The following is a 26,294-nucleotide window of genomic DNA, read 5'->3' as shown; positions in this document are numbered from 1 at the left end:
ATTTTTAGGTTTACTTTAGGTGTTAGCTTGGGTGTCCCCTGACAGCTCATAATGATCCTGACAAACTAAAACAAATGCTGGTATACACAAGAGGGAGAATGAAGAAAAAGGTAAGGGACCAGGCTTCACAAAAATGCATAGCATGGCAGTGCGTACAATAGCAGGCTGGTCTAGGCTAAGATTCATATCACAGATTGTGTTCACCTTTGCAGTGTTATCAAAATACCCACTTTCCTTAAACGATTCATGTGAATAGTTTTGTTTACTGAAATAAAAAATCCTGTCTCAATCTAAACATCAAATATGAGAAAACCAGGTCCAAAAAAACAGTAACCCAAAACCAATTAGAAATCAAAACATTTTTTTATGTCAAGGGTATAGTATAAACAATTATTAAAGATATTTTTCAAGGCATGTGTAAGGTATGAAGATAGGGTACATAATGTGTTGACTGCAGTTGATTTGTTTGGACATGGTTGCACAGTGGTAGACAGGCAAGTTTAAGTACTCTCTCCTCAAGAGGTCACTCAACCAAACTGACCTTCGCTGCCGGAGTCCATTGTTGAAACACATAACTATACACAAATGCTCACATTGGGGGGGGGGGGGGGGGGGGGGTATGTGGCTGTTTCCAAGAAACACACATGCTGCTGGATCCTTTTATATGCATTCTTTCTGTGTCACAATGCAGACATATGTATTGATGCCCTGTAAAAGTGCCACGTTGACAGCACAATTGATGTACCAAACAAAAGCAGAAAGCACGCCGAGCCCACAGAGTTGTTTACACTGGCTGACGCTATTTTTCTTGCATCTCGGAAATGCGCCAAACAACCTTTATCTTGTGCAATTCTTCCTTGTAGATAATGGATTGTGAACACAAAAACACAACGGTGTCCTTACGCCCTATTATCATCAAACATAGACAAACCCCAGCTATTTGAGGTACACACACTTCTGTCAACACTCCCCGAGGAGGAAGTGCTAATTCCTCCCAGCCTATTCTCAGTCACACATAGCAAAGGAGGCAGTCGGCAGCAGAGCCTGACTGCTAGATTAACCTTTGGTCTGGCCGAGGATCTGTTTTTGCGGGAAGCCGGCATGGAGATGAGGGGCCTCGGCTGGCAGGATAGTGAGTCATTGTCAGAACACTGTCATGTACGAGCCTCAGCATTAGTGGCTTTTTGAAGGGAGCCACTGTTGTTATGGGCAGGGTGCCAAGAGAGAGGAAGAACAGGCCCGCTACACCTCGGCAGCACTTAACCTGACCTCTTCGCCCCAGGATGTGGTCACAGGGCGGAGGTGTCTGAGCACCAACACCCCCCAAGCTGCCACATCCACCCATACCTTATGTGTAAAATTGAATTGTCCCATTCTGTGCCGTTTCTGCCCAAGTCTGTGTTACATTCACCAGAGTAAAGTTTGCTTAGCAAATTAGATGTAATGAGCCTGTTTTGTAAAATATAACCATTAACTGGCTCAGTTCTCACTTAAACAAGGGTAGGCATATGCAATTTTGGGGAGAATTGCATGAAATGCCAAGTATCTACTAGAGATGGATAGAGCAGAAAATGAACCATTGATTTTATTTAGTGACTGCCAACTGTTAACTGTCAATCAACTATGACGACAAGTCTAGAAAATAGAGATACTTTTCCATCTCCCTTTTTCCGACACATAACTTTCAAGTTTGAGCTGCCAAGATATCCCAGCGGGTTATCGCAGGACTTTTCACAACACAACAAGGCACTCTAAAACAGTCAGGCTTCAGGCCTCAGTTTCTACACTGGATGTTACATATATTTTAACAACCCATTATATTTATACTATAAATGAGTTATATTATTTGATCAAACGCATCTGCAATGTAACATTTTTTCTAAGCGGAGTTGAATACATAAAAGAACCATACAGTCATTAAAGATTGTCTAAAATCAATAAGAGAGAATCTATAGTCATATTGGTGCACAATTCAGCACTAAATACGGAGTATTTAGTTTCACTGCACCACTTAAAATTAGATGAATAAGCATCAACTAGTCTACATAACCACCTACATCACTCACTTAACTCAATACCTTAGGTTTCATGGTTAAGAAAATGAATTCAGAATTCACGCAAAGCTGATGAAGTATTGTGAGGTATAAATAAAATGTGACATAAAATGTTTGGCAACAGTGATGATAAGATATTGGCCTTTGTGTTGAAGGTTTTAGCTAGTTTGCTTCCCCCTGCATGAATACAATAGATAACATTTCCTGCAATGGTCGAGGGTCAATGAACATTCCCGTTCTGCGGGCCTTAGATCTGCTCTGCCAACGGTCCTCCTTTTGAATGGGAAACAACAGAGGAGGTACAGGAATGATGGAAGGGCAAAGTGGGAATAGTGACCATGGTAGCTTTGTACTTCATTGTGCCGCTTGAATAACACGGAAAGGCAAGATAGGGCTGAACAAGAGTGGAACAGGAAAACGCTATTGGAGTTTTTTTCCCCTTTTCCCCCCACAGGGCTCAGTCCTCTTCTTCTCTCCCCCATCTACCCTCACCACGGTGTTACTTACCCAGGTCAGCTTTCTTGCTCATCTGCTCGTCAACTGCCCAAATTGTAAAAGATTTTCATCGGGTTCTCGATGAACTAATGAAGTTAAGTGTCAATTTAATTAAAGCCACATATATTTTTTTTATAACCACACATTATAACACTCTAATGCTTATTCATAATGATAAATGCCATGGATGGGCTAATAAAGAGTATCTATGAGGCAGTGTTAAAACTCTTTAGACATACCTTTGAACAAAAGGCGCATACCAGAAGGACCTTCAATTCATTATTCATGATGCACGCATCCAATTCTTTATATTTCCCGAATACGGGATGAAAAAAGTTATGTAATCTAACATGTTTCATTCATTATTCAAAAACATTACAAAAAGTGTTAGATTTTCTTGGGGGGGCAATTAGGTTGGATTAATGGCACATATGAGGCTAATATTTGATATAAACACTAATGGGCGAGAATAATATCGGACGATATCGCAAAAAATGTCATTATTATATCGCAGTGGATTGAATTAGATAACAAAACTCAGCGAAAACTCAATATGGATCATGTTACAAAAAGTACAGTAACATCAAAACACATTATGGTTAATACACTTCCTGATTGATTGAATGGTTCGTAATTGTTCCAATAAAAATGCCACAAGATTGCTCCTGGTATTTTACAACCGCATCTTCCAATTTTGCTGTGAGTAGCAGTTTATAAATAAAATATTCTAGATGCAGAGGAGAGAGAGAGAGCAGAGGTTCCGAAAGCAAAGATTATGTTCCGTTAGCATTGCGGAAAATATGATGCAAAGTTTAGCCGATAGATTGTGACTGCGATAAAAAAGGATCTGCAAAACCTACAGTGGCTGGTCATAACGATACAATTTATGTCAAAACAAGCATCAATGCCACAACAGTGAAGTTGTCCAATTCTTGGTAGCTCATGGTTTTTCGCACATGAAACTCAAATTACTCATGCATAGGTTTCCCTGCAATACAGGAAAAAAATAGCAACACCAAGTACTGAGCTACATATGACGATTAAGTATCAAAGCAATGCTAAAGAAAAAGAATTACTTAGTGAAATACTTATGCATATATTTGAACCAAAAAAATTATTGGTTTCTAATTATAAAATGAGAAATGTAAATATTTTATATGCACAGATTGTTGCGTTGGGGTGCAAAAAAAACCTTTGAAGACCTATTTCACTGTTGTCATAACTTTAAAACAAAGTTTTATCTTCTTTATCCGTCAAACTCCGACACCTGAGAGAGCTTCAGAAGTTAAAAAAGATAAGAGGATAGTGCCTAATCTACTCATCAAAAACTGGATTTAACTTTATACTAAGAACTGCTCCCCTGAATCCCCCATTGTAGAATCCTGTCAAGCTTTCCTTGCCCTTTATGCAAGATCCTCTTTTCAATTACTAATCTCTACCATGCCAATCGGAATGAGCAGATTAGAGGCGGGTAGCACACCTTGTACACTTTTGTCGAGCTTTGACCATTACACGCCGACATTATTTGTTATAATATGAAGCATGTAGGCAGCGTACGTAGTCGCTGCACATCTTATATGTATAGATAGGCAGGGGATGTGTGTGACAGTGTTTCAACGTAATTATTGTATAATTTACCATGACCATTCCATCAGCAGTTCGTCTAATCCCTTTTAAATTACCAATCTGGGACCGTCTCTCTATATCTTGCTTTTTCTCTTTACCCCCTCCACACTCTCCCACGCACAGATTCTGTTAGATCCTTTCAGAATACAAATATCTGCTGTAGGTCATCTAATAAGTAATACAATTTTATTTCTAATAAAAATATCTTTCTTGTTGTATGTTTTAATACCATTCAATCCACCATGTCATTTACCAGCCCCATTAAATCAGTGCAACAGCACTCACAGGCACACAAGCGCACCAACACAAACACACACACACACACAATGTCACCACACGCTGAACTGGGATTGAAAAGGCAAAGCGAGACTTGATGGTCCAATCTGCCAAATCCATTGTGGCCGTCACTAGCAGCACCACGTTGCAAAGATTGTCTTCCAAAGACTTGAATACAAGCGAAAGTTGAATTTGAGTCCTTTGCTGAAAGGCCAGCAACGACCACGGCAGGACAGAGCCACCACATAAAGCCAGTCATGCTTGGCTGGAGAAACTCGATGCTTCTGGGATTTGGCCCGAGACATCCCATCACAGGTTCCATGGCCACAGTTACGAGAGTGCCACGACGATTGAAGACTGGTGTAAATCAGTTAATTTGGTTTCCTGCCAAAGACATGTCCAAAGAAGATCCAACGAACAGCTTCGCGTGTCACTCACACCAGACTTCTCAGATATAGGCTACCCCAACCAAACACACCCACCTGCCGGCCTTTCTCCGAAAGACTATACCCAACTGCTGCAAGTGCCTGTTCCACATCCCTCCTACGGATTTGCTGCAATACATTGTCATCTCTCATCATTTGGTCTTTCAAATAGGCCTGTCAGAGTATTTCCATCAGATCAAAAGCCCAGATGGCTAGACTCAATGGGGGTGAGAGAAGAGAAAGCCCCCCTCTATGAAGACAGGAAGAGACTTGGATGACATGTAATACACGGGGTTCAAAATCCCATTGTGGGACAAGAACAAAGTGATGCCACTACACTAGTTCATGTGTGGCTGAAATAAATGTAGCCAGGGTTGGAAAGCAAAATAAATATATAGGGAATTCCTGTTTCAAGAGGCATACTGGCAAAATAGTGAGTCACTTGGTTCATTTCTGGCAATGACTGAGCAATTATACCATAGCTGCTTACAATGTACAGTTTCTCAAGTGGCCATGACTTTGACACAGCAGTTTAACCGGATGAAAAAGGGTCCTGGTATTGCCTATGTTGGAAAAAGATGACCTGCATGTCGCTTGACATGATTTTTTTGATTTTTTTCATGCCTTCATTATTGTCTTCCCTCTCCTTATTTGTGCTATTTAAGTGCAGGCAGACACGTACAAAGGCAGTGTTCAAAATAATTATTTTGCAGAACATAGACACAGGCTGACTGAGCAGCTGAGTTCAACAGCAGACTAAGCAATCTTGATCAAACATTACAGACTGTGCTTGAAATCAAAACTCAGCCTAACCAAGACAACATGTAGCATAATTAGTATGTCAAAGGGAAGATACACATTTGAGGATATAAAATCAGTCCCTATCACACAGTACATTTTGGCCCTATTAACATGCACATGGCTTGATTAATTAGACTATTTAGTTTTCTTTTCTTTTAAAAGACACAATTAGGTAGTAGTGGACTGAAAAAAAACGGAAAATGGCATGTCTCAAAGCTTTAGTGGATGAAAATCTAATGTAAATTAGATGTATAAAGTCTTACAGAGTCTGGCTGTTTTTTTTGGGGGGGGGGGGGGTGTAAAAGCAGCGATGTTGTGTCGCTTGAATATAAATTAGATGGAAAAGCCAAGGACAAAATTTGTTGAACACACAATATTATAATTGAGCTCTTAGACATTGAATGCACGTAAATCCAGCCCAAAAGAGTAGAGGAATAAAAATGTAAAGGATTGCTACTTGGGAATTTTGAGAACCATGCAAAACATCTGTGAGCAACATCAGTCGGTTGGACGTGCTTGAATTAGCATGAAGAATTCAGCTTGCAGACCGAAGTACATTGCCATTTCTTTGTGTTTGGAGGAAAAAGACCACCCAAAAGGTTTGGGAAAGACCCAAAAGATATTGATTGAGCCAATAAAGTTATCCAATCCAATCCAATACATTTCCACCTCCGAAGCGATAGCATATTTACTTGACGGACAAATTTTATGAGGAAGAATTGCTTTCAGGAAGAGTGCAGAGGAGCATGGAATATTAGAGAGTGCATGTAGCTGCAATAGCTCCAAATAAATGGGCGAGAGGAAAAAATATGAGACAAGGCGGATGGGAGAACTCATTAACTTCTCTTTAATAAAGTCTCAGCCACTTGGGGACCCTTTCTTTGATCTAGCTAGTCTCACACAGAAAGACATGTGACCGCCGAGCAAACACAAATGCTTGCACACCACCTGTAATAGTAAAGAGTATGCGACATTTTATATACTAGTAAGACTAAAGTAAGCAACTCTATGATAAAAATCTTTACTGCACCTTGTTCCTTTACTCCACTAAATCCAATTTCTCTAAAGCTTGGCAAGAATTCTAACATTCAATACATTATATGTCACGTATACATTATACTTATATCTTGGGATATAAATTTATGAAACTACGTTCACTTTACAGAAACTTTAATATTAAGTTCGCTCTAAGGACTTCATTTTGCCAGGACAAATAACTTATAATTAGTCTGTGAACAAAAGCTCATTCACTTAGGTACAATTTAGGGTACTGCAACTGAAACACATTAACATAAATTTGCCAGGACATTAGCATACCTAAAGGGACCTTGTGTAACATTGATTACAACTCACTGCTTGCAATTAGATGCTGCTCAGCCATTGTCACACTCTGATACACATAAACACTCACACCTTTTGCCGGTGAAGCGGCCCAACCCCCTGCAGCGAAGCAGGTGCCGTGATAGGTTCTACCCACCCACGATGCTCTGACAGACATGCGTGCACTCAGTCACAAACGCAAACGCATGTGCATACGTGTGCTTGGCTTCAAAGACAGAGCTGTGAAGCAGAGGTGGCAGGTCTGGTTCAGAGCCATCTTCAGCAAATGTACCGCTAATTGCCATCCCTCCCACTGACAGAAAACAGCATGAAGTCAACACTGGCCCCATATGGAACCCAATATGGCGACTGAAGTTCATGGGAACGAAATTTGAATTAGATTTTTCGACGCAGGACGATTTTTCTCAAGCTATGTTTACCGAAATTGATCCTACGCCAAACCGACGCCCATATTTTTATAGCTGTAAAAATAATGCAAGATATAATAACCATTAAATAATAAATCACTTTGTATGAAAGTCAAAACATGCTTTGTTTACGATCTTACACGATGATATGTTACCGTCATTAGTTTCTAAAGATGTAACCCCACTCAGCCGACGTGTTTGCCTAGTAAGCAAAATTCTGAATTGCATCCTGCGTTGCTCAGCCTAGAAATTTAAACAATCTCCTTGTTTGATTGGCAAGTGAAACTACATTTACACCATTCAATATATTATGAAGGTTGATGTACATGTAGAAAATTGTCAGAGTAGAAGCATGCATAATTGATACGGAAACATACATATATGGCACAATAATTGAATGTTTGAAGATAATGAATCCTCCAAAGACTGTGTTCCACTATGCAGTTGCACTCAAATTATTTCCTGTCCTTGTCATCAGGAGGATTATACTGATTTCAAGGAATGTGGGCTCTCAACAGTATTTCCAGGTATATTTATTGAATAGCTAAAGGATATCCATATCAAGTTTCAGTTTTTGTTCCGCTCAGCAAAGCTAGTTTGGACATAATATGGCACACATTGTCCACACCATCAGTTCCTTCACTGACTAAATAAACTAAGTCAAGCACATTCCTGCTCTGTGCAGTTTCCTCAATCTTCTCAGAACGGACCAGCTCTAATTACATATACCTTGCAGTTATTGCTCACGGCTGCATCAGCAAACAAAGTTCTACAAAAGCATCGCTCTAATCCAAATTTCATCACACAGTAGCAAAAACAGCAACATATTTTCAAATTTATTTTAAGAAGTATCCAATTAGCTGGCACTGTGCAAGAGTGGTAAGCACGTCCGCCACACAGTTCTGAGAGCGAGGTTTCAATCCCTGGTGGGTTACAACCACTCTGTGTAGAGTTTGCACATTTTATCCAGGTACTCTGGTTTCCTCTCACATCGTAAAAACATGGATGATATACTAGTAGATGACTATAAAATGTCCCTGGGTATGAGCATGAGCGTGTCTCCCTGTGCCCTGTGATTGGCTGGCAACCAGTGCAGGGTGTCCCTGGTCTACCGCCCATAGTTGGCTGAAATAGGCTCCACCACCCCCGCAACCCGTGTATAGATAAAAGGTAAAATAAATGAATTAATGAATCTATTAATTAGCAACCCTGCCTGAAAAAAGAAACCTCAAGGTTGTAGCAATCACTTTTAATTGGACTCACAGTGATCCATTCCTTGATTATGAACCATTATGGGTCAATTAGCAATGTGCTGATGTCACTACCATGTGAAAGGCAGAGCAATTAGTGGCCATTATAGCACAAACAGTGGTCCATACTAATGATTAAATACAGAATAATACAGAATGTGTTGGACTAAGCAAATGAATATTAACAGGTCTACGTTGATGGGTGGAGTACATGTTCGACGCTGGTGACAATACTTTCTAAATATATTTTGTGGAGTTTATGCAAATACACCTTGGACTAGTCAATCATTTGAGGAGTCCATCAATATATTTTTGTGTGGGAACTGACCATATGCTAGTGGGGAAATGAATCTATGGGGCTCTGAATGACTTAATGGGATCTAAGTAGTGTCTTATTAAATTCATAAAAATGCTTCATTTTATTCTGCTGTAAAGGTGTCTATCTTTTTGTAATTGTTGCCCTCTTCCAACATTAGTGTACAGCTGCATGTAGATATGGTCAGTACAGAAAAACACAATGCAATATACCCATTGGTTAAACTGTCTGTGCTGGATCGGTTGGAACAAAAACCTGCACCCACAATGGCCCTTGAGGGTCGGATTGCCAACCCCTGGACTCTACACTATCTTTGTGGTTCACCTCAATTTCAATTGCCGAGTCTATTAACTGGTCCCCAAAACCTAAAGAGCAACCATATAAATGATGACAAATGATGTTTGTATTCATAAATTCATCAATCCAAACAATATATCAGCCACGCATCGGCCTTTCAAAAGAACATAAGACACTAATGGCATCTGTCATTCCCTCGCCAGCTACTGTGATCTGTGATCACAAGTCACTATCAATCTTCAAGACATGGAGACAAACAGTCTCTATGAGTCAGTCTTTATGAGTGTTTAAGATGTGAAACAAAACTAAGATTTAGTTTGGAAATTTGGTTGAAAAACCCTGCGACCTCTCTCTATGATAATTGTTAATTATGACCCTCACATTTTTTACCTGCGACAACTTTTAGTATTTATAATATTATATGTTAAAATGTATTTGGAAACATATCTTTTTCATACAATATCTGTTATAAACACCGGTAATTAGAAAACCCATGTTAAAGACAAATCATCCAGGGACAATGATAACTGATTTCTTGTCAAAAGAAGGAAATGTTAACAAAATTTACTTTGGACTACAGTTCCAATTATACATCTAGTTTTTAGCAAAACTAATTATGTAGCTCAGTAAAACACAGGCACTGAAGCAGGAGTTAATTTTTTCCTAATCCCCATAAACTCCATCCTTTCAAAAATATTTGTTCATTACCGTAAACACGGTATATGCTGACTAACATAATTTACTAAACTCAAAGTATCAATAAAAAAAAATTGAACCACCCTGTGTGATGTTATCAAGTGAATTCATTATTGCATTTACTCCCTGAGAGAGTATATGCTCCCAGGTTTCAAGAGAACAGCCAATGCATCAGTTATTGCGCATGTAGTACAAACTCAAACCCGTGCTATTGTATGCTTTAACACTATTGAATAATTTTATAACGACATTTTTAGACACGCTGCGATTATGTCTCCCAAACTCCCACAAATGGGCTGAATGCCGCAGACGTTCTTGTCAAACTGATGACTAGGTATCTAACAGAGTGTGAAGTTCACATCAAACGCGCACCGCTTGAAACGCGAGGAGACTGTGTAGATGGAAAGCAGGTGTATGCCATTGAGGTTGAGGGAGTACGTAGAACGTTATACTGTTCAATCGATTTATAAATACCTCACATTTGACATGATAGATAATGGCAGATGGCCTGGTAATGACCGTGTTTACTAGATTACAAGACAGAGTCAAAGTATTTATTATGCTCTGGCAGATCTGTTTACTTACCAGCAAATTAAACCCTCAAGCCTCGTCATTAGTTGTATCTACACATTTTTAATGAACTCCTATACGCAATTTCTACAATTTTTAATTCTCCCTTTAAAAAGATAACATTATTGACATCAACCTTTAAGGGAAAGGAGAAATGAAATCAATTTGTAAATCATTGTATGGTTTGTTGTAATTACGAGTCTAAAGCAAGTTATTCACGAAAACCGCTTCCCAATGATTTTAATTTTAAAATCCTAAGAATTGCTTGTTTTGGTGTCTGAGTAATCCCTGCTGAGTAGAGGCATTTTGGAGGGTAACATTTTCTTCCCCCCCCAAAAAGCCCTTCATTTATACATTTTTGGTGAGGTATTGTGTTAGTTAATTCCTTCAACCAGAGAAAAATATTGAAAATTGATCATAAAAGTAATCATTTGTTGCTGTAATACACATGGCAAAAAGGCTGTGATACGGCCTTTTTAAATTGTTTGTCTTCATATATTAATTCACAAACGTCAGAGAACATTTTGCAACATTTTTAAGTTATGAAAATGCAGTAAACAAGTAGCAGCAGTTCGCCCGCTAAGTGCAGTAATCACTCTTCTCACTATTAGATACTGATGATGAGAGTTGTGTAAATAAAAGGGCAAATCAGACTCCCTGCAGCCATCCAAAGAGATTAACTCTCGAATATGTGCCAGCAGATGCACTGTCCATTGCGGGATGTGCTTGAAGCTCAGCAGCCAGTCACCATCCTCCTCATTAGCACAAAGGAGATTGCAAGCAGATATGAGCCTGTCCTCTTTTTGCCGCTTTGTCCTCACACAAATGAATCCTAATCCTTGTCCTCTATCTTGCCTTCAGCAAAAGAAAAAAACATACTAAAGGACAACGCGGCGAAGAAAAGTGCCTCAAAACAATGTGACCGCACTCATCAAGTTCCAAATGTGCCAATGAATCAATAAAAAAAATGCAAACGTATCCCAACAAGATCAGTTGTGCCAATCAATCAAAGTAGATCATTATTAGCATGTCAATATTTGTGGTATTTGTTAAGTAGGCTTGGGAGGTGACCTTGAGATACATTATTAAAGTCCACATTCCATACTGCATAGGCATGACTAAAACATCTGATATGTTACGATTCATCATGAAACTGTAAAAGCAGCATCATACCCATTTAATGACGCCTTGGGATCTGACAAATTAGCATTAAGATGGCAAACTTCAAAGCCTACAAAAACCACCCCATTAATAATTGATCATTATTAGTGTTAGGAACCAAAAAAAAATCCTTCAACTCACATGTTGCACTTTTTTGATCAGGCCCACAACCACTTGTAAATCAAGATGCTGACACTCATTTCCCATCACTCTAAATTTCAAATCAATACTTAATTACCGCCAAAACATAGCAGCCTTTTATCCCGCTCAAGAAGTGGACATCAGCGGTGACAGGTATCGACATTCAATGTACTGCAAGGTTCTTAAAAATGAATTTAAAATATAGTACATTAAAAAAAGGTCCTCATGCTGCAGCTAACTACTCAGTAGTTTTCAGTGGAAGCTGGCATTCTCTTATGCTCCGACACTTTCAAACAAATGATCTAAATGTTGCACGCTTTTTCACACATACATGAATAATTTCCCCATGCTTGGCCCAATTTTGCCAAGTGCACTGGTGTTTAATAAGAAATTATAATTGTGTTAAGCAAAGCGGCAGGTGAATGGTGAAGTATGTCCACGCATCCCGAATCTGGGAGCTGCCAGGCACTTAGTCATGAATAATTACACAGTCCTGGGGATGCAGACCCCTTAACGCTGTCATGGCTTATTTCCCCTCCATACATCCAGCAGTGTGTGTTTGTGTGCGTGTTCAGGGTATTCCAAAGTCACATCTACCATTTGTTACACATGTAGCCCAATTACATTGTAGGGCAACTACTTAAATTCCGCCTGATATAAATGAGTATGTATTAGATGTAAATCATGCAGGGGTGAGGGTATGTTTTAAGTAAATTCATATTACGTTTTGTCACACGTGTGCATGCATGAGGATGAGAAAGTTATTGTGGCGGAGATGTAGTTGATTTAATTAGGAACAGCTTCCACCTACAACAGTAAGTTTAACCCTATTGGCCATTGAGCTGTTTCAATTTCTCTGCGCTATGGAGATTTAGCACCCTCTGTCTGGCCTGCCGAGTGTTTTATAGCCATTACACTTTCTGGAAACTTAATTTATTTGCGTGTAAAATAATTCAACAGAGTCATTAGTAGTGTTGCATCAGACGAGTATTAGTGTGAGGACCAGCCAGAGGCCAATTGAAATTCAGTACAGAATGAGGATAGGATATTGATTGCACACATCTTACAGAGATCAGGGTGTATCCAAAGGTTTTAGCATTGAGCCACAATACATGATTAATTATAGTAGAAACAATTTGATCACTGAATTATTCTTCTTGTGATGCTCTAGTTAATACAGGTTTTAAAAAATAGCTTTCCTGTTGTCCAAATTATACAGTTGCTTAGCTCCATCCAAGGAAATGGGTCATTGCCCCCAATTGCAATCAATTTTTTTGTGGAGCTCTAAAAGGCTATTTATTGAGCATGCATTACATACGACTGGCAAGTGTGTCTTTGTGGGTTTGTTTTTGTGCTTGTGTTGTGCTCCCATGGGTGTACCAGGAAACAGATGACTTGCACAGTTTGAGGCTATACCCCCCACCATGGTCCCTGTTCCTGTACAGCATAGTTGGTTGAAGATGCACTGGCTCTTACTCAGTCCAAAGATCCAAATGATAGAGACTCAGACCTTATACGCACTCCTGGCCACCTGCCACGATAAGGTCTTAGCAACATGAGGAAAGAAGAGTGAAACCTGATCGCGTCTCTGTGGATTAATCTCTTGATGGAAGACACATAAAAAAACAGCAGGAACATAAACTCTGCGATGTTGGCATAGACTAAATGAATTGTGGTCTGGCACAGACTGCAACAGGACACAAAGGACATTAAACTTGAAGTCACTTCAAGGTACTATTTTAAATGGTCAATTGGGATGGTTAGCCAAATAAATGATTGATAGATAGTATAATAATTGAAGTCGATATCTATTAAGAAAATTAATTCTACACCTTATCAGAGATGTTTTAAATGACTCTTACCGACCAGATCCTTATTTTTTTCCCTTAAATCTAAACTTAGTGTGAGTCAGGTCCATTCAGAATTTCAGATTTAAGAAAAAAACTGAGTTAATTGTTTTGTTTAGGTCATCAAAATATTCAGTTTTGATGGTCTTAAACGACATTTTATTCACTACAAACTGTACTAAGTGGGAATTGAAGCAACTTGACCAAATATAGTTCTACAAATCCTGCTGTTGTCTTCCCTGCTGTTGCTTTGAAAATGTGAACTATAACATGCACAGTATATTGAAGAAAAAAAACACACTCACACATATGCATAGACACAGCCCAAACTAGCGTCCACCATCTGGCCTTTTGAGGGCGCAGATGTCTCTGGGGCAAAGTTAGCTGCTGGGGGAGCTGTATATGTGTGCATATGCATATAGTGTTTTCAGGTCATGCAGCATCTAGGTGAGTGAGGAGTTACAGTTCATATTAATGCCGCAAAAAAAGGGAAAAATGATACTGTGGAGAAACACGCCTGCAAGCATGCATTAGGTTCAAGCTCCCATACCCACATATGAGAGGAGTACTCTTACACAAGCTCCACATTAATGCTGCAGGTACACAGGCAGCAGACAGGGGTCAATGTCAGGCTTTGCGTAGTTCACAAGGCCACATGAGCCTATCTGAATGTTGGTGCTCTTTGTTGTGGGGAAAAGTAGGCTTCCATTATGGAATGAGGGCATGTTGACTGCCCATGCTCGTCATAATGGCTTGAGTGGAGTACCTACAAAGCTAGGCAACTGCATGTGCATTACACAGAGAGTGGTGCAAAACAGGTGGAAAATTAAGAGAGGAAAAAAAAATCAGGTGGTCTCAACAGTTGGGCCTGTGGGCAAAGTAAACCTGTTTTTTTTGGTGATCCTGGCACCTAAACAAAGAGCTCTCTAAACAGATGTGCAACATTAGTATAGTGTTTAAAATAAGGATATATTTGGTGTTTAGATAAAGTACGATTTACATGGCTGACATTTCATATAAATTCAAATATTGATCTCTATCGATCTAGCTATCCTCTAGTTATCATTATTAATAGTTTAAATCAAGGGTGTCAAACTCAGGTTGGTTCACAGGCCACATCAATGTGAACTCGATTTCATGTGGGCCGGACCATTTTAGATATATTTAGATTTATTTATTTTTTTTAAATCGAATTAAAAGAACTACATCAAAAGCCCTAAATATTCCGTTTTTTTTTTAATAGATCCAAAACAATGTTTATTTGAGCTTTTTTCTTAGTAAGGGAAAACGTCTTTTAATCATTTGTTTCTCATTTCAAAGGGAAACTAAATATTCTTAAACTATGTTCAATAAAGTGGCAAAACAGAAAATATTTTATATATTTATTTTTAGATTTTCCAAAATGCTTTTTGAACTAAAAACACAAAAAGAAAAAAAGTGGATTAAAAATTTAAATTATTGATTAAAAAAGGGGAAAATCGGGAAATATAATATACTACATCTATACTCTTCATTTGAATTTGATTCTAAAACATAAAGTCGGCACTCATGATTTACTTTCTCGGGCCGCACAAAATGATGTGGCGGGCCATATTTGCCCCCCAGGCCACCACTTTGACACCTGTGGTTTAAATAAAAAAAAACTAGCTATTCTAGGAAATTGCTGTGTAGAAAATCGTCTACAGATTAAAAGGAATGGAGTACTTGACAGTAACTAGCAGCAGTTTTGCTGTGTACTAAATGAAACTAATGTGAAATCAGTAATGTCAAGTTCAGCTACATCCATACAAACCTCAATGACGCTAGGGCTATTTATAACAGGGAATTTTGAAGAACTTGTTATGGCATTTGGCCAATGTTTTCCTATCAAAGTAAATCTGTAGCTTAGCACAATTACACAGCTGTGCTCAATTTCTTCTGGTTTGTCAAATATGCATGCAGCCTGAAAACTTGACCTCCCTGCTTGTCTCACTTCATTCCACGCCCAGTCTACCGTTGTACAACATCCCCAGTCACTCCTTCCAGATCTTCAGTTATTGGCTGTTAGATGAGCAGGTTTATTTAAGCCTAATTGGTTTAAGGGCAAACAGAAACAAGCAATGGGGAATTACAACTGTGCCTGGTGAGAAGCATGTATTACGGAGGGAATGTCAGCTGAGGGAGTATCCAGGGGAAGTGGTGGGGAGTTAAGGGAATGCCTGAGTGGGAAAGGCAAGTGAGGGGGACGCATAGCAGAAAAGATGAACATATCTTTCTTTCTAAGGGAATACTAACACAATCTTTCAATTGTTGTACATCAATATTATGATATATAAAAGGGCCAATATTTTCATTGATTTTTTTTCAAGGGGAATGATTGTATTTGGATACAACCAGAAAAGTTCCAGTTGAGTCTGTCAAAAAAATTATACCTGAAATTAGGTATGGTCAGTTAAACTACATCCATCCTCTGGTGGAGCATTATTTTCCTCAACAGTATACCACAAAAACAAAACAGAAATTAGGTATGGTCAGTTAAACTACATTCATCCTCTGTTGGAGCATTATTTTCCTCAACAGTATACTACTAAGATTCTTAATTTGTTAAGCCAATGAGCATTGATTATTCTCATAGTTGATCAATTTCATTCATTCCATTCCTAGTTTATGTGTGCAAAACGGTGACTGGCTAAGTCAATGAAAAAAAATGAAAAAAGTAACAGCTCATATTTGCACCTCCTTTCAATTACAGTAGTGGCCCAAACAAGGGAATCAATTTCCACGTTATTACCATAATAACCCCTAAACCAAGCCCACTGCCCACCCCCAATCTGTTTCCCAACATCAACATCTTTTCAACTAGGCAACACCCAAGCCATTTTGCAACACCCTCCACAAATCTGAATCAGAAACTTACAGGACACCTCAACAACTATGAGCAAAGACAAGCTATATATACACAAAAGCTGCAGTGGAACAAATCATACAGTTGAGTCAAGACCATCATTTGTGATGGAGTTGTTTTTTATTTCCCCATTTGATTAAGATTAGCAAGGAAGGGCTACTTCCTTTAAATAAGAAAAGATCTGTATATGTCTAACCAGAAGCATAATGGGGAAATGAAAGGTGGGAAATAACATTGAACAGCGACAATTCCTTTTTGTGCAGATAAATGTATCAGAAATAAATCGAAGGGAAAAAAAGAGTATAAGAGAGACAAAAGATAAAATGGATTGCCGATTGTTATGATAAAACCAGCGGTAGGGAACCCATGGGCAAAACAGTATCGCGGCATCCCCATAACTTGCAAATAATAATACTAGTGCATTTAAACAACAACAACAAATCAAAGGACCTGTTTTTGAAGAAACATACATTTTCACAATAATTTATATAATGATAAACATGTAGCCATCCCTACGACAATTGTCTTTGGGCCACACACATACCCTGGACTGATTTCAGGCCAATTACAGAGCACATATAAACAATTATAAATAAATATATATATATATATATATTTTGGGGGAAAAAAATCACATTTACAGCTACAGATAATTTACAGTGTTATGTGAATCTCATTATACTTGTATAATGACAATAAATTCCAATCAATTTGCCATTTCTGGGGCATGCACCTAACAATGAGGAGTGATTAGTCTACTGAGCAACATTGACCACATTTTATTACGTCTTCTTTTCCAATTAATTCGGAATATCTCTTTAGGTATGCACAATATATGGCCAATAAGCTATATTTAAAACAGTTCTGAATGAAAGTGTGCTTTAGATCCCTGGAAATCATGACAGAAAGGCATTTAATCAAACATTAAAAGGAGGTTTTATGTGATATTTTGAGACAATAAATTACACTAAAAAGTGATTGTTCACAAAGGCCCAAGAATCGCCTGGAAACCAGAAATGCATTTAAAACATTTACATTGTACTCTGCAATCATGATTGAAGACGCAGCTGGTTGCGCTCCACGTGATTGACACCCCATCATCTGTGTCAAGTGCAACAGCAGGCGCAAGTATGTAATTCCCAAAAGTGTTAACTACAAATCCACGTGGACTAGAAATAAATGCATGTTTTTTTTCACGTGTTTTACCTTCCATCGCTGAACAAGTGATGATCATCACGCCAAGGACGGCAAAGAAATCCACTCTCATGTTGGGTCTCCACTGCTTGTCCACCCGAATTGCCAACACGCCCGATGGGTGGAATTCCTTCGCTTTTCAAAATCGGGTACTCCAGCAGATAGACGCCGTGTCGGGGAGACACATTTCAAAGCGTAGTAAACAAAGTGTCACAAAAAAAGCGCTCTGAAAGTGCTTCAGGTGGAGTAAGCCGCTGCCTGCGAGTGAGGGGAAGGGGGGGCGATGGAACCGCGTGGAGGCGTGGGGAGACCCAGCGCGGACCATTCACAAATGGATGGCGCGTTACAGCCAATCAACGGCACGACCGGAACTCGCTGACCAATCGGCATCTTGGCTCAGCCCATCTCACATAGTGAAAACACAAAACTTCTTCTCAAACTTGAAGCTGTTTGCGTTCAAGTGAAAGGAGGTAGCGCTCTCAACAGGATTTATTTAACATTACAGCTTCACGTTTTTATCCCTGACAACTTTTCTAACTACAGTTACCTTTTAATCAGTGCGTCCCATTGTTTTAAAGTATCAAGTCGACTCCAAATAACGACAATTTTTAAGTGCAAATTCAATATTAATACTGTTCTTTCAATACAGGACTTTTAAAATAAATAATTTAACCATCATTTGACTGAAATTTATTGTACAGCATATGAGATGGAAGAAATACCAAAAAAATATTGAATATAAATTATTTTAAAAGGATTGATCATGGAAATTTATTCTGTATTGAGTATTTATCTAAATTTGTGGAATTTTATTGTTCATTGTTTATTATCCAATGTGCCCCTCACTTCAACAGTAGCTTTTGTGACGATAAAATATTGGGCAGCATGAAATATCACTCCCCGGGCTGTCGTGCTGACATTGTCCCTTAAAGGCCATCTGGCCTTACTTTGTCCGAAACCAGTAGTCATCATGACATCCCAGTGTCATCAGCAATATGAGCAGCAAACAGCAATCTGTTCCTGTTTGCTGTCCACACCCTAGGGGGTGCACAGGAAGGAAGAGTATGCGGAAGGTGAGAACAATAGATTTGTTTCCGTTGGCCCATCCTTATGAAGAACAGGGACACATGCACTGTACATATGCAACAGCAAAAACTGTAAAGTTTGTCCCCCACCTGAACAAGTACGTAATCATTTGAGCTCAGTAGTAATTGTGGTATCTCTAGGTTGTATTTTATTCCAGGACAGATTTCAAACAAAATGAGAATCCCACGACCCATGTGTGTACATATACTGTGCTTGTGTTCATTTATATTTGGCATGAGGTGAGCTGACCTCACATTTATTGTTCTCTTGGCCTGTAAACAGGCAGCCATCCTCTTCTTCTGCATGATCAGCCTGCAGCATTGACCTTTACTTTGACATGTGGCTGTGAGTTACATCATAACATACATGTGTAGTTAGGCAGAAAAATCAAAATGTCACAATATGTATGATAATGTCCTATTATAAACTCCTATTATTTAGCTGGATAATGTCAAATATGTCTTACTTTAGGATTCACGCTTAATTCGGGGGCTCTCATTACCAAAATGTCCCTAAAAATAGAATAAAAATACTTGATTAAGATCTTATTTAAGCTCATTAGCATTCAAATAATACTATAGTAGAGGGGGTACACGGTCGATTGGTCGCCGGTCTTTTGGTCGCCGATCTTTTGGTCGCCGGTCTTTTGGTCGCCCGGAAGGTAAGTGATAATTACCATTTAAATCGTTGCTCAAATTCCCTAAATACAAACTGCGAATTACTATTTAGTCATACTTAATGCCCTAGTAATTATTAGGCTAAAGAAAAGCTCCAAATTTCCCAGACTTTTGTTTTTTGTTAGAGAACTTGTTAAGACCCTGACTGACGTAGCTTCTTAAAGGGACAATGCATGTACATACAAACTCTTATACACTCACACGTCGGCTCAGTGAAACTTTATTGATGCGTAGACCGTGTTGTTTTGTCGCCAGTCTTTTGGTCGTCAGTCTTTTGGTCGCCAGTCTTTTGGTCGCCCGTTGTCGCGGTCGGGGCGACCAAAAGACCACAACCAAAAGACAGGCGACCAAAAGACGGCGACCAAAAGACCGGCGACCAAAAGACCGGCGACCAAAAGACCGGCGACCAAAAGACCGGCGACCAAAAGACCGGCGACCAAAAGACCGGCGACCAAAAGACGGCGATCAATCGACTGCACACGAGTAGAGGGTGCATGAGAAAAGTGACACGGATGCTCTCACATTGCAAAGCTACGGATGAACAAAACTGTGCACAACCTACACCGTGTGATCTAACATATTCACTAGTGAGGAATTTAATAGGGGAGAAATGAAAAGCCAGAGTCAATACAGAGGCAGTGCAGAGAGCCTCATGACAGAGGAGTGCACTGCTACTCCCAGCCTGTGGGGATGCACTGGTTATTAGGACAGGCTTTGGCTTCATCTATCTTCGCATGTCTGGGTGCTGGCCATTAACAATAGGAGCACAGAGCCAAGGAAGAATACAGATTTGCTCTGCGCTGGTGTTCCTCAAATAGAGAGGGTCAGGACTCAGCGGTTGTTCAGGCGTTGTATTTTTTGGGTCACAACTCAAGAGAAACTATTTAATGGGTTCATTATGTTGGATGCATTAGGCATATTTGAAATATTTTCAACCCAGAGTGCAGCAAGGCTATTCAAAGTAAAACTGAAGCTTTTCCATTTATTTGCAATGGAGCAGAAATGTATCAGTCTGTGTTTTTTCAGTTGGATTATAATGTTTTCTCCATAAATATCCTCAAAGGAATGAATTATATCAAATAATGAAAAATGGAGTTTTGGGAAATCAATTATTAGCCAGTCTATAATTTAAAAATGGATGATGAATCATTGTGTAAGCGAAAAAAGGCCTTTTTAAAGTGCTAATCTTGTTTTCTGCAGATGCTCTTCTCCTGTCAAGGCCCTCTGACTCATGCTCATTAAATTTAACATTTATGATCATACTTTTTCTGTTTAACATTTTCACACTTTTGCTTTCGAGATTCAACCATGACATTTGAAAGGTTAAAACGGGTGTGCAGGTGCAAGTGTACTGGAATCACAAACAGATGTCACAAACCCGACTTGCACTCATTCTTTTTTTTTTTGTTCCTTCCTAGCTCCCTATATAACCCTTCTAAAAAAACAGCTGGTGCATTTGAAGTCATTGTTGTCAATAGCAGTGAATAAATTAATGACATGATACAGAAGCATCATTACAGATAACTCCTGGTCAGTGTTTGTCTGCCCGTGAGAGAGAATACAAATTAGCGTTCACATTGTTTGAATGTATCCGTTCATCTTTATGGATGCAGCTGAGTTAACAAAAAAAAAACAAGCCATGAGACAGGATGAATAAGAGCGTCATTAAAATGTACTGAGTTGCACTTTGTCAGCTGCATGTTTCGGAGAATTATTTTGCATGACTATGTTAGTCATGCAAGGGACTTGCACATAAAAATATGACTTGGAAGAACCTTTGAAGTTTTTTTTTCCCGTCATACTTTAGATTATAAATTCAAAACCACTGTGCATAATCTATCTTCAAAAAAGTAACGCATATACAAAATTTGCATCCATACATTCATTTTGTATTACTTTTCATACTGATTGTTTTTGGAGATTGACAAACAGTCATTAAAATCCTACTGAGTTTATCTAAGTGAATTATTTCACAGATTTTATTATTGTTAAGAGAATTATTCAACATATTTTACGATGTTGACTACTCTCAGAGCATAGATATAAATGTTGTCATGCACCATTAAGGGGAATATCTCATTACATGAAAAGGGAGGTGAGGGATTTCTAATTTTAAAGCATGAGGCTTGGGATCAAAACAATTAGGTTTATAGAAAACAATCATTTTTTCTTTTCTTTTTTTAAATGAGAGATTTGGTGCCCCAGCTAATTGCCTGTATCGGTCTAATAATCCACTCCAGTGTACTCACCAGCAGTGATTTGCTGACTGTTAGACTCAATGAGCTTTATGCCAGTTTACTCACAGTGTGATGTTGATGAATACCTCGTAATATATTATAATCTTACTTGAGGTTAATTGGGGTTCTTCACTCTTCACCTGATCTTTTTCAATCAGAGGCATCTTTTCAAAAAAAGTTTCTCATTAACCTCACAGATTTGTGCACCTTCCGCATGTCAGTTGGTGCCTCCTGCAAACAAAGGGCAATGACCTTGCCAACATTTGACATGAGGCAAATGGTTATTTTAGAATCCGCCAAAGCATGTTATCATGAGCAGGCTCACTTGAGAGGCTCATAAAGTACATTTTGGAGGTGGACTTGTTAATGAGGAGAAACAAAGCCCAAGCTGACAGCTCATCGCATGCTGCTGACTCCCTGTGACAGGCCATCCCACTCTTTGTCATCCCTTGATGCTTTCACAGGGACACTGTGACAACAACATCCTCTTTCTCGTACCTTTCCCCTCCCTTCAAGTCTCACACTGACATCAGAATTTTGCAGCACTATACACACAATACATATGGTTTAAATCCATCTGGCATTTAACTATCCACTGTCAACAACACAGATTTGTTAGATCAAACCACAGTAGGGACCGCTGGAAAGGAGAACGTAAATCAATAAATAGCCCAGTTAATAATTCAAATGTGACCTGGTCCTTGAAAATGATATGGAATATAAGACAACATTAACATTTGAAGCAATTCAATTATGATCAGATTTTCCATTGAAATGTTCAAATAATTAAAAGGAATTTACATGTACATTACATTTATTGATAAATTATCTTGTAAAGTTAGTTGCTGAATTCAAAGAGGTTTTACAGTGGAAAGCAAGCATAATTATTTCATGTTTTGTGTGTCTTGTTTTCAATTGGCAACATATCAAAGAGACTAAGACCCCCAACAAACAAACACCTGCACCTTGATGTGAGACTATGTATTATGAAGCTACATTGCCCTCTAGACTTAACTATTTGTCAGTGCAGTCAACACTGGAAAAAAAAAAAAAGCCAGTACCCTTTAGTTACTATAAGATACTCACCTGTCTATAGCAATGGTAAAGTTACTACTTAATTTGCGTTTATTTTTCATGAACATTTATACAGATATCATATTATATACAGTATAAGATTGTCTAAGAAGTTCACAATCTACAATATAGTTCTTAATTTTTAATCATATATTTAAAAACGAAATTAAATCAATAATATCATTTCCTAAATATATATTAAGATAAAAAAATAAAATAAATCAACCATTAGGTGCGTTCCGACTGAGCAACAATGTAATAATGTAAAGGCTGCACTAGATGGCAATGCATTGCAGGCATTGTTCTTGTGTGCATCCTATAAATGCTGTACTTTTACAAAAATGCATAAAAGTCATACACAAGAGGTCCAGGTTTTTGTATTCTGATTACAAAGTTTGTTCTGTTGGATGTTTCCATATTTATTGTAATTTATAAATTAAACAATTATCTAGTGAGACATTATTAGAGGAAAAAGGCTCATTTACTGTAATAAAAACTTGACAAAAATTATTTGATAATTAAGCACTTTTTGTTATCATAATATCAAGTTATTAGTTTTATGCTGAAACCGGTGAATTATAGAGTCTGATTTGAATTATCCTTGTATTTCGTCTATCTTCTGAACAAAAAGGTTTGCCCCCCGACAGACTCACTTGAAATAAACAGTACACAAACAAATTGAAAATCTCTTGTTTATAACTGACAATTTTGAAGATTTTAGATACAACAGCAAACAAGACATCTGCATTGTTCTTTTTCAACCTCTTTCCCAACCACAGATTTCCATTAACAAACGAACAAAACCCTAGCTAAAAAAAAGAAAAGAAAAAAAAAAGAAAGAAAGCCAAACCTGGTGTTGATGTTTCTCCAATTTGGAATTCAGCATAGCATTAATTCTATTTTCAACCATTTTTCAAATGACATATTGAAACCGATTCGAGATTAGTGTGAATGCACACACATCCTCAAATCAATAATAATTTCTGGAGGTTTTTTTTCTTTTGCATATCGATCGTCTCTTGTCTTTCAGCGGACGACGACACTTGTTGGCCTCATAAAAAGTGCAGGTTGTCATTATTCAAACAAAAAAGGGGGGGGGGACACACTTTGATTAGAATTTTTAAAAAAAGAGGCAAAGAAAGGAAGCAGGTGAAAAAAGTGAGTGCTCACACTGTGAATTTTAGTATAATGATGGAAGTGGTATTTGAATTGGAATGTCACCGTCACAGCTGGAGTCCCTTTGCATTCATTATAAGGACAAATGTGTAATTTCACATCCTGTTTCTGAATCATCTGCAAGGCTGCCAAATATCAACCCCCTACGGTGTTTTCTGCGAACCCCCCCATTCTCCCATTGTTTTGAAAAGTGATCCTACTCACATTTTTTTATGTCAAAGTTGACCCCAACATTGGACAAAGTGGCGAAGGCAGTCGAAGGCTAGAAGTTACTGAAAAATGCCAACACACATACATATGCAACACATCCCATTTCATGACCTATATTTAAATACGCTTGGGAAAGTTGTGCACAATTTCCAACATTTTAACACAGATTTTTTAATTATCTTTTTATGTAAGGAAAAAAAATGAGCCAAAAGGTTGCTTGTGATTATTTGTCTTATGACAATGCTTCCTGATGGCATTTTTTAAAGTAATCAATACAAAATATATGAGGTGCATCTCCTGTATTTTCCTTAATATTCTCAATTTCTAGTATCTGTTACTTTGAGCTTGTGGCCTTGTGATTGACATGGGAGTCAGTGAATGAAAATGTAAGATTAGTTATTGTAGGCTGAGGATCATATTTGATTACTAATTATCCAACATAGTAGTTTACTTTATTTTGTTGTGGGAAAATGTGCTGCTGCCTGCCTTATCAAACTAAAAAAATGCCAATATATCAAAAACAAACTTCAATTAAATTGGCAAATGTGTAGATATTTTGCACATGTTTAAACATTGGTGTGCAGCTCATCCCACAAATCCTTACAAGTTGGATTTTCTATAATAGGGAAAGAAATATATTGAATATAATAGCATGCAGCATTGTAACAACAGATAATGTCATATTTCCAATATTTCTCCTTTCATGTTTGGTTTGTAGTGGATTGTCCCAGTGTGCTACTGAAGGAATGGTGCACTTTTTAAAAAAAATTAAAGCATCCTCCATCTTATCTCTTCCATATTTCAGCATTGCCTTTCATCAGTACACCTACTACAATACAGTGAACATAGCATATTTGCAATTTTTGAAGGGTGGCAACGGGAATTGGTGGTTGGGGAACCGATTTGTGGCCTCTTGTGCTGAAAAGCATCACAGAATAATTTTGGTGCCAAGGATTATGTTGTGAGTTGAGGAGCTTCATTTAGACAAACATGGTGTTTTGACCCAATCTTGACGCAATGGTGATCCTGAATGGGGCGCCCTCTCCTGTGGTCCCTTCTTAAGGTATCTTTTTTTTCTCCCCCCAGCTGGGGTTTAAAGTTTTGACTTCTTTTACATCTGACTGAGAGGTTTAGATATGAAATGACATCATTATTGTCAAAAAAAGACCTCTTTGAGACTTAGTTGCAACCAAGGGCTATATAAATAAATGTGATATCATTTGAGAAACGCAGGGGTGGGATACTGTATTAGCGTGAAAAATAAAACAAACCAAAAACTTCCTTTATGAATATGCAGTTTGGAACTCAAAACGTTTTACGATTAAGCGACATTTAAGAATTCTCCCAAACGCTCTCCGTAATCCTGCACATTCATGGAAAAAGACAGGCCATCATACCCGAAGACTGTGTTCCCAATAAAGTCTGACACACAATGACGTGCGTTGCCTCTATTGTAAGAGATAAAAGAACAAAAGATGGCGCTCAGATCATGTGAACTGAGGAGAGGAAAATTGGCAGAGACTTTTGAGGACAGGTGAAAAAAAAAACACCTCAAATAAATGAAAAAGCAAATAGATTATATTTTTGGTGGCCATTTAGATGAAATGACAGAATGGGTGTGTGAAAAGGTCTTTAGATAGGATGCACTTTGCAGTGCTGCCCTGCAGCAACCTGACCACAGTGCACCTGCTTCTACTCTTATGGTCAAAAGTCTGACCTACAAAATCTATAAGGACAGGGGGGCGTCGCATTTTGCTGTCATTTGAGACAAAATCCAAGGGTGGGGGTCTTTAAGGAGGACATGGTCGAAGATCCAGTTTCATAGCTATACTATGTACTTGTTATATGATTGGAAAGTGGTGATTTAGAGGCTTGCTGCATCTATTGCTTGTGCAATCCAGGTCAGTCTGCACTGACAAATGAAATGACTTTGATTGTAATATTAGGGCGTGATTAAACCATTCTGGGATCTATAGTCAGTTATCGACAAATAAATAATACTATCAAAGTACTCTGCCATTGAGGGAGGACTAAGAAATGCATTAATGAGTGT

General features: G+C 38.4%; 1 protein-coding gene across 2 annotated transcripts in view; it reads right to left on the bottom strand.

Moving 5' to 3' along the window:
• Positions 1-18,090, bottom strand: part of LOC144085301 (ephrin type-B receptor 1-B) — a 118,530-nt gene extending 100,440 nt beyond the window's left edge. For both annotated transcript variants that reach the window (XM_077614418.1, XM_077614419.1), the window contains exon 1: positions 17,794-18,090. In XM_077614418.1, coding sequence (XP_077470544.1) covers positions 17,794-17,854 — 61 coding nt within the window. In that variant the 5' untranslated portion in view covers positions 17,855-18,090. The remainder of the gene's footprint in view (positions 1-17,793) is intronic.
• Positions 18,091-26,294: the final 8,204 nt, after the last annotated feature.

The sequence above is a fragment of the Stigmatopora argus genome, chromosome 12, assembly GCF_051989625.1.
Source record: "Stigmatopora argus isolate UIUO_Sarg chromosome 12, RoL_Sarg_1.0, whole genome shotgun sequence".
NCBI lineage: Eukaryota > Metazoa > Chordata > Actinopteri > Syngnathiformes > Syngnathidae > Stigmatopora > Stigmatopora argus.
This window is presented reverse-complemented; position numbering and strand designations above follow the sequence as displayed.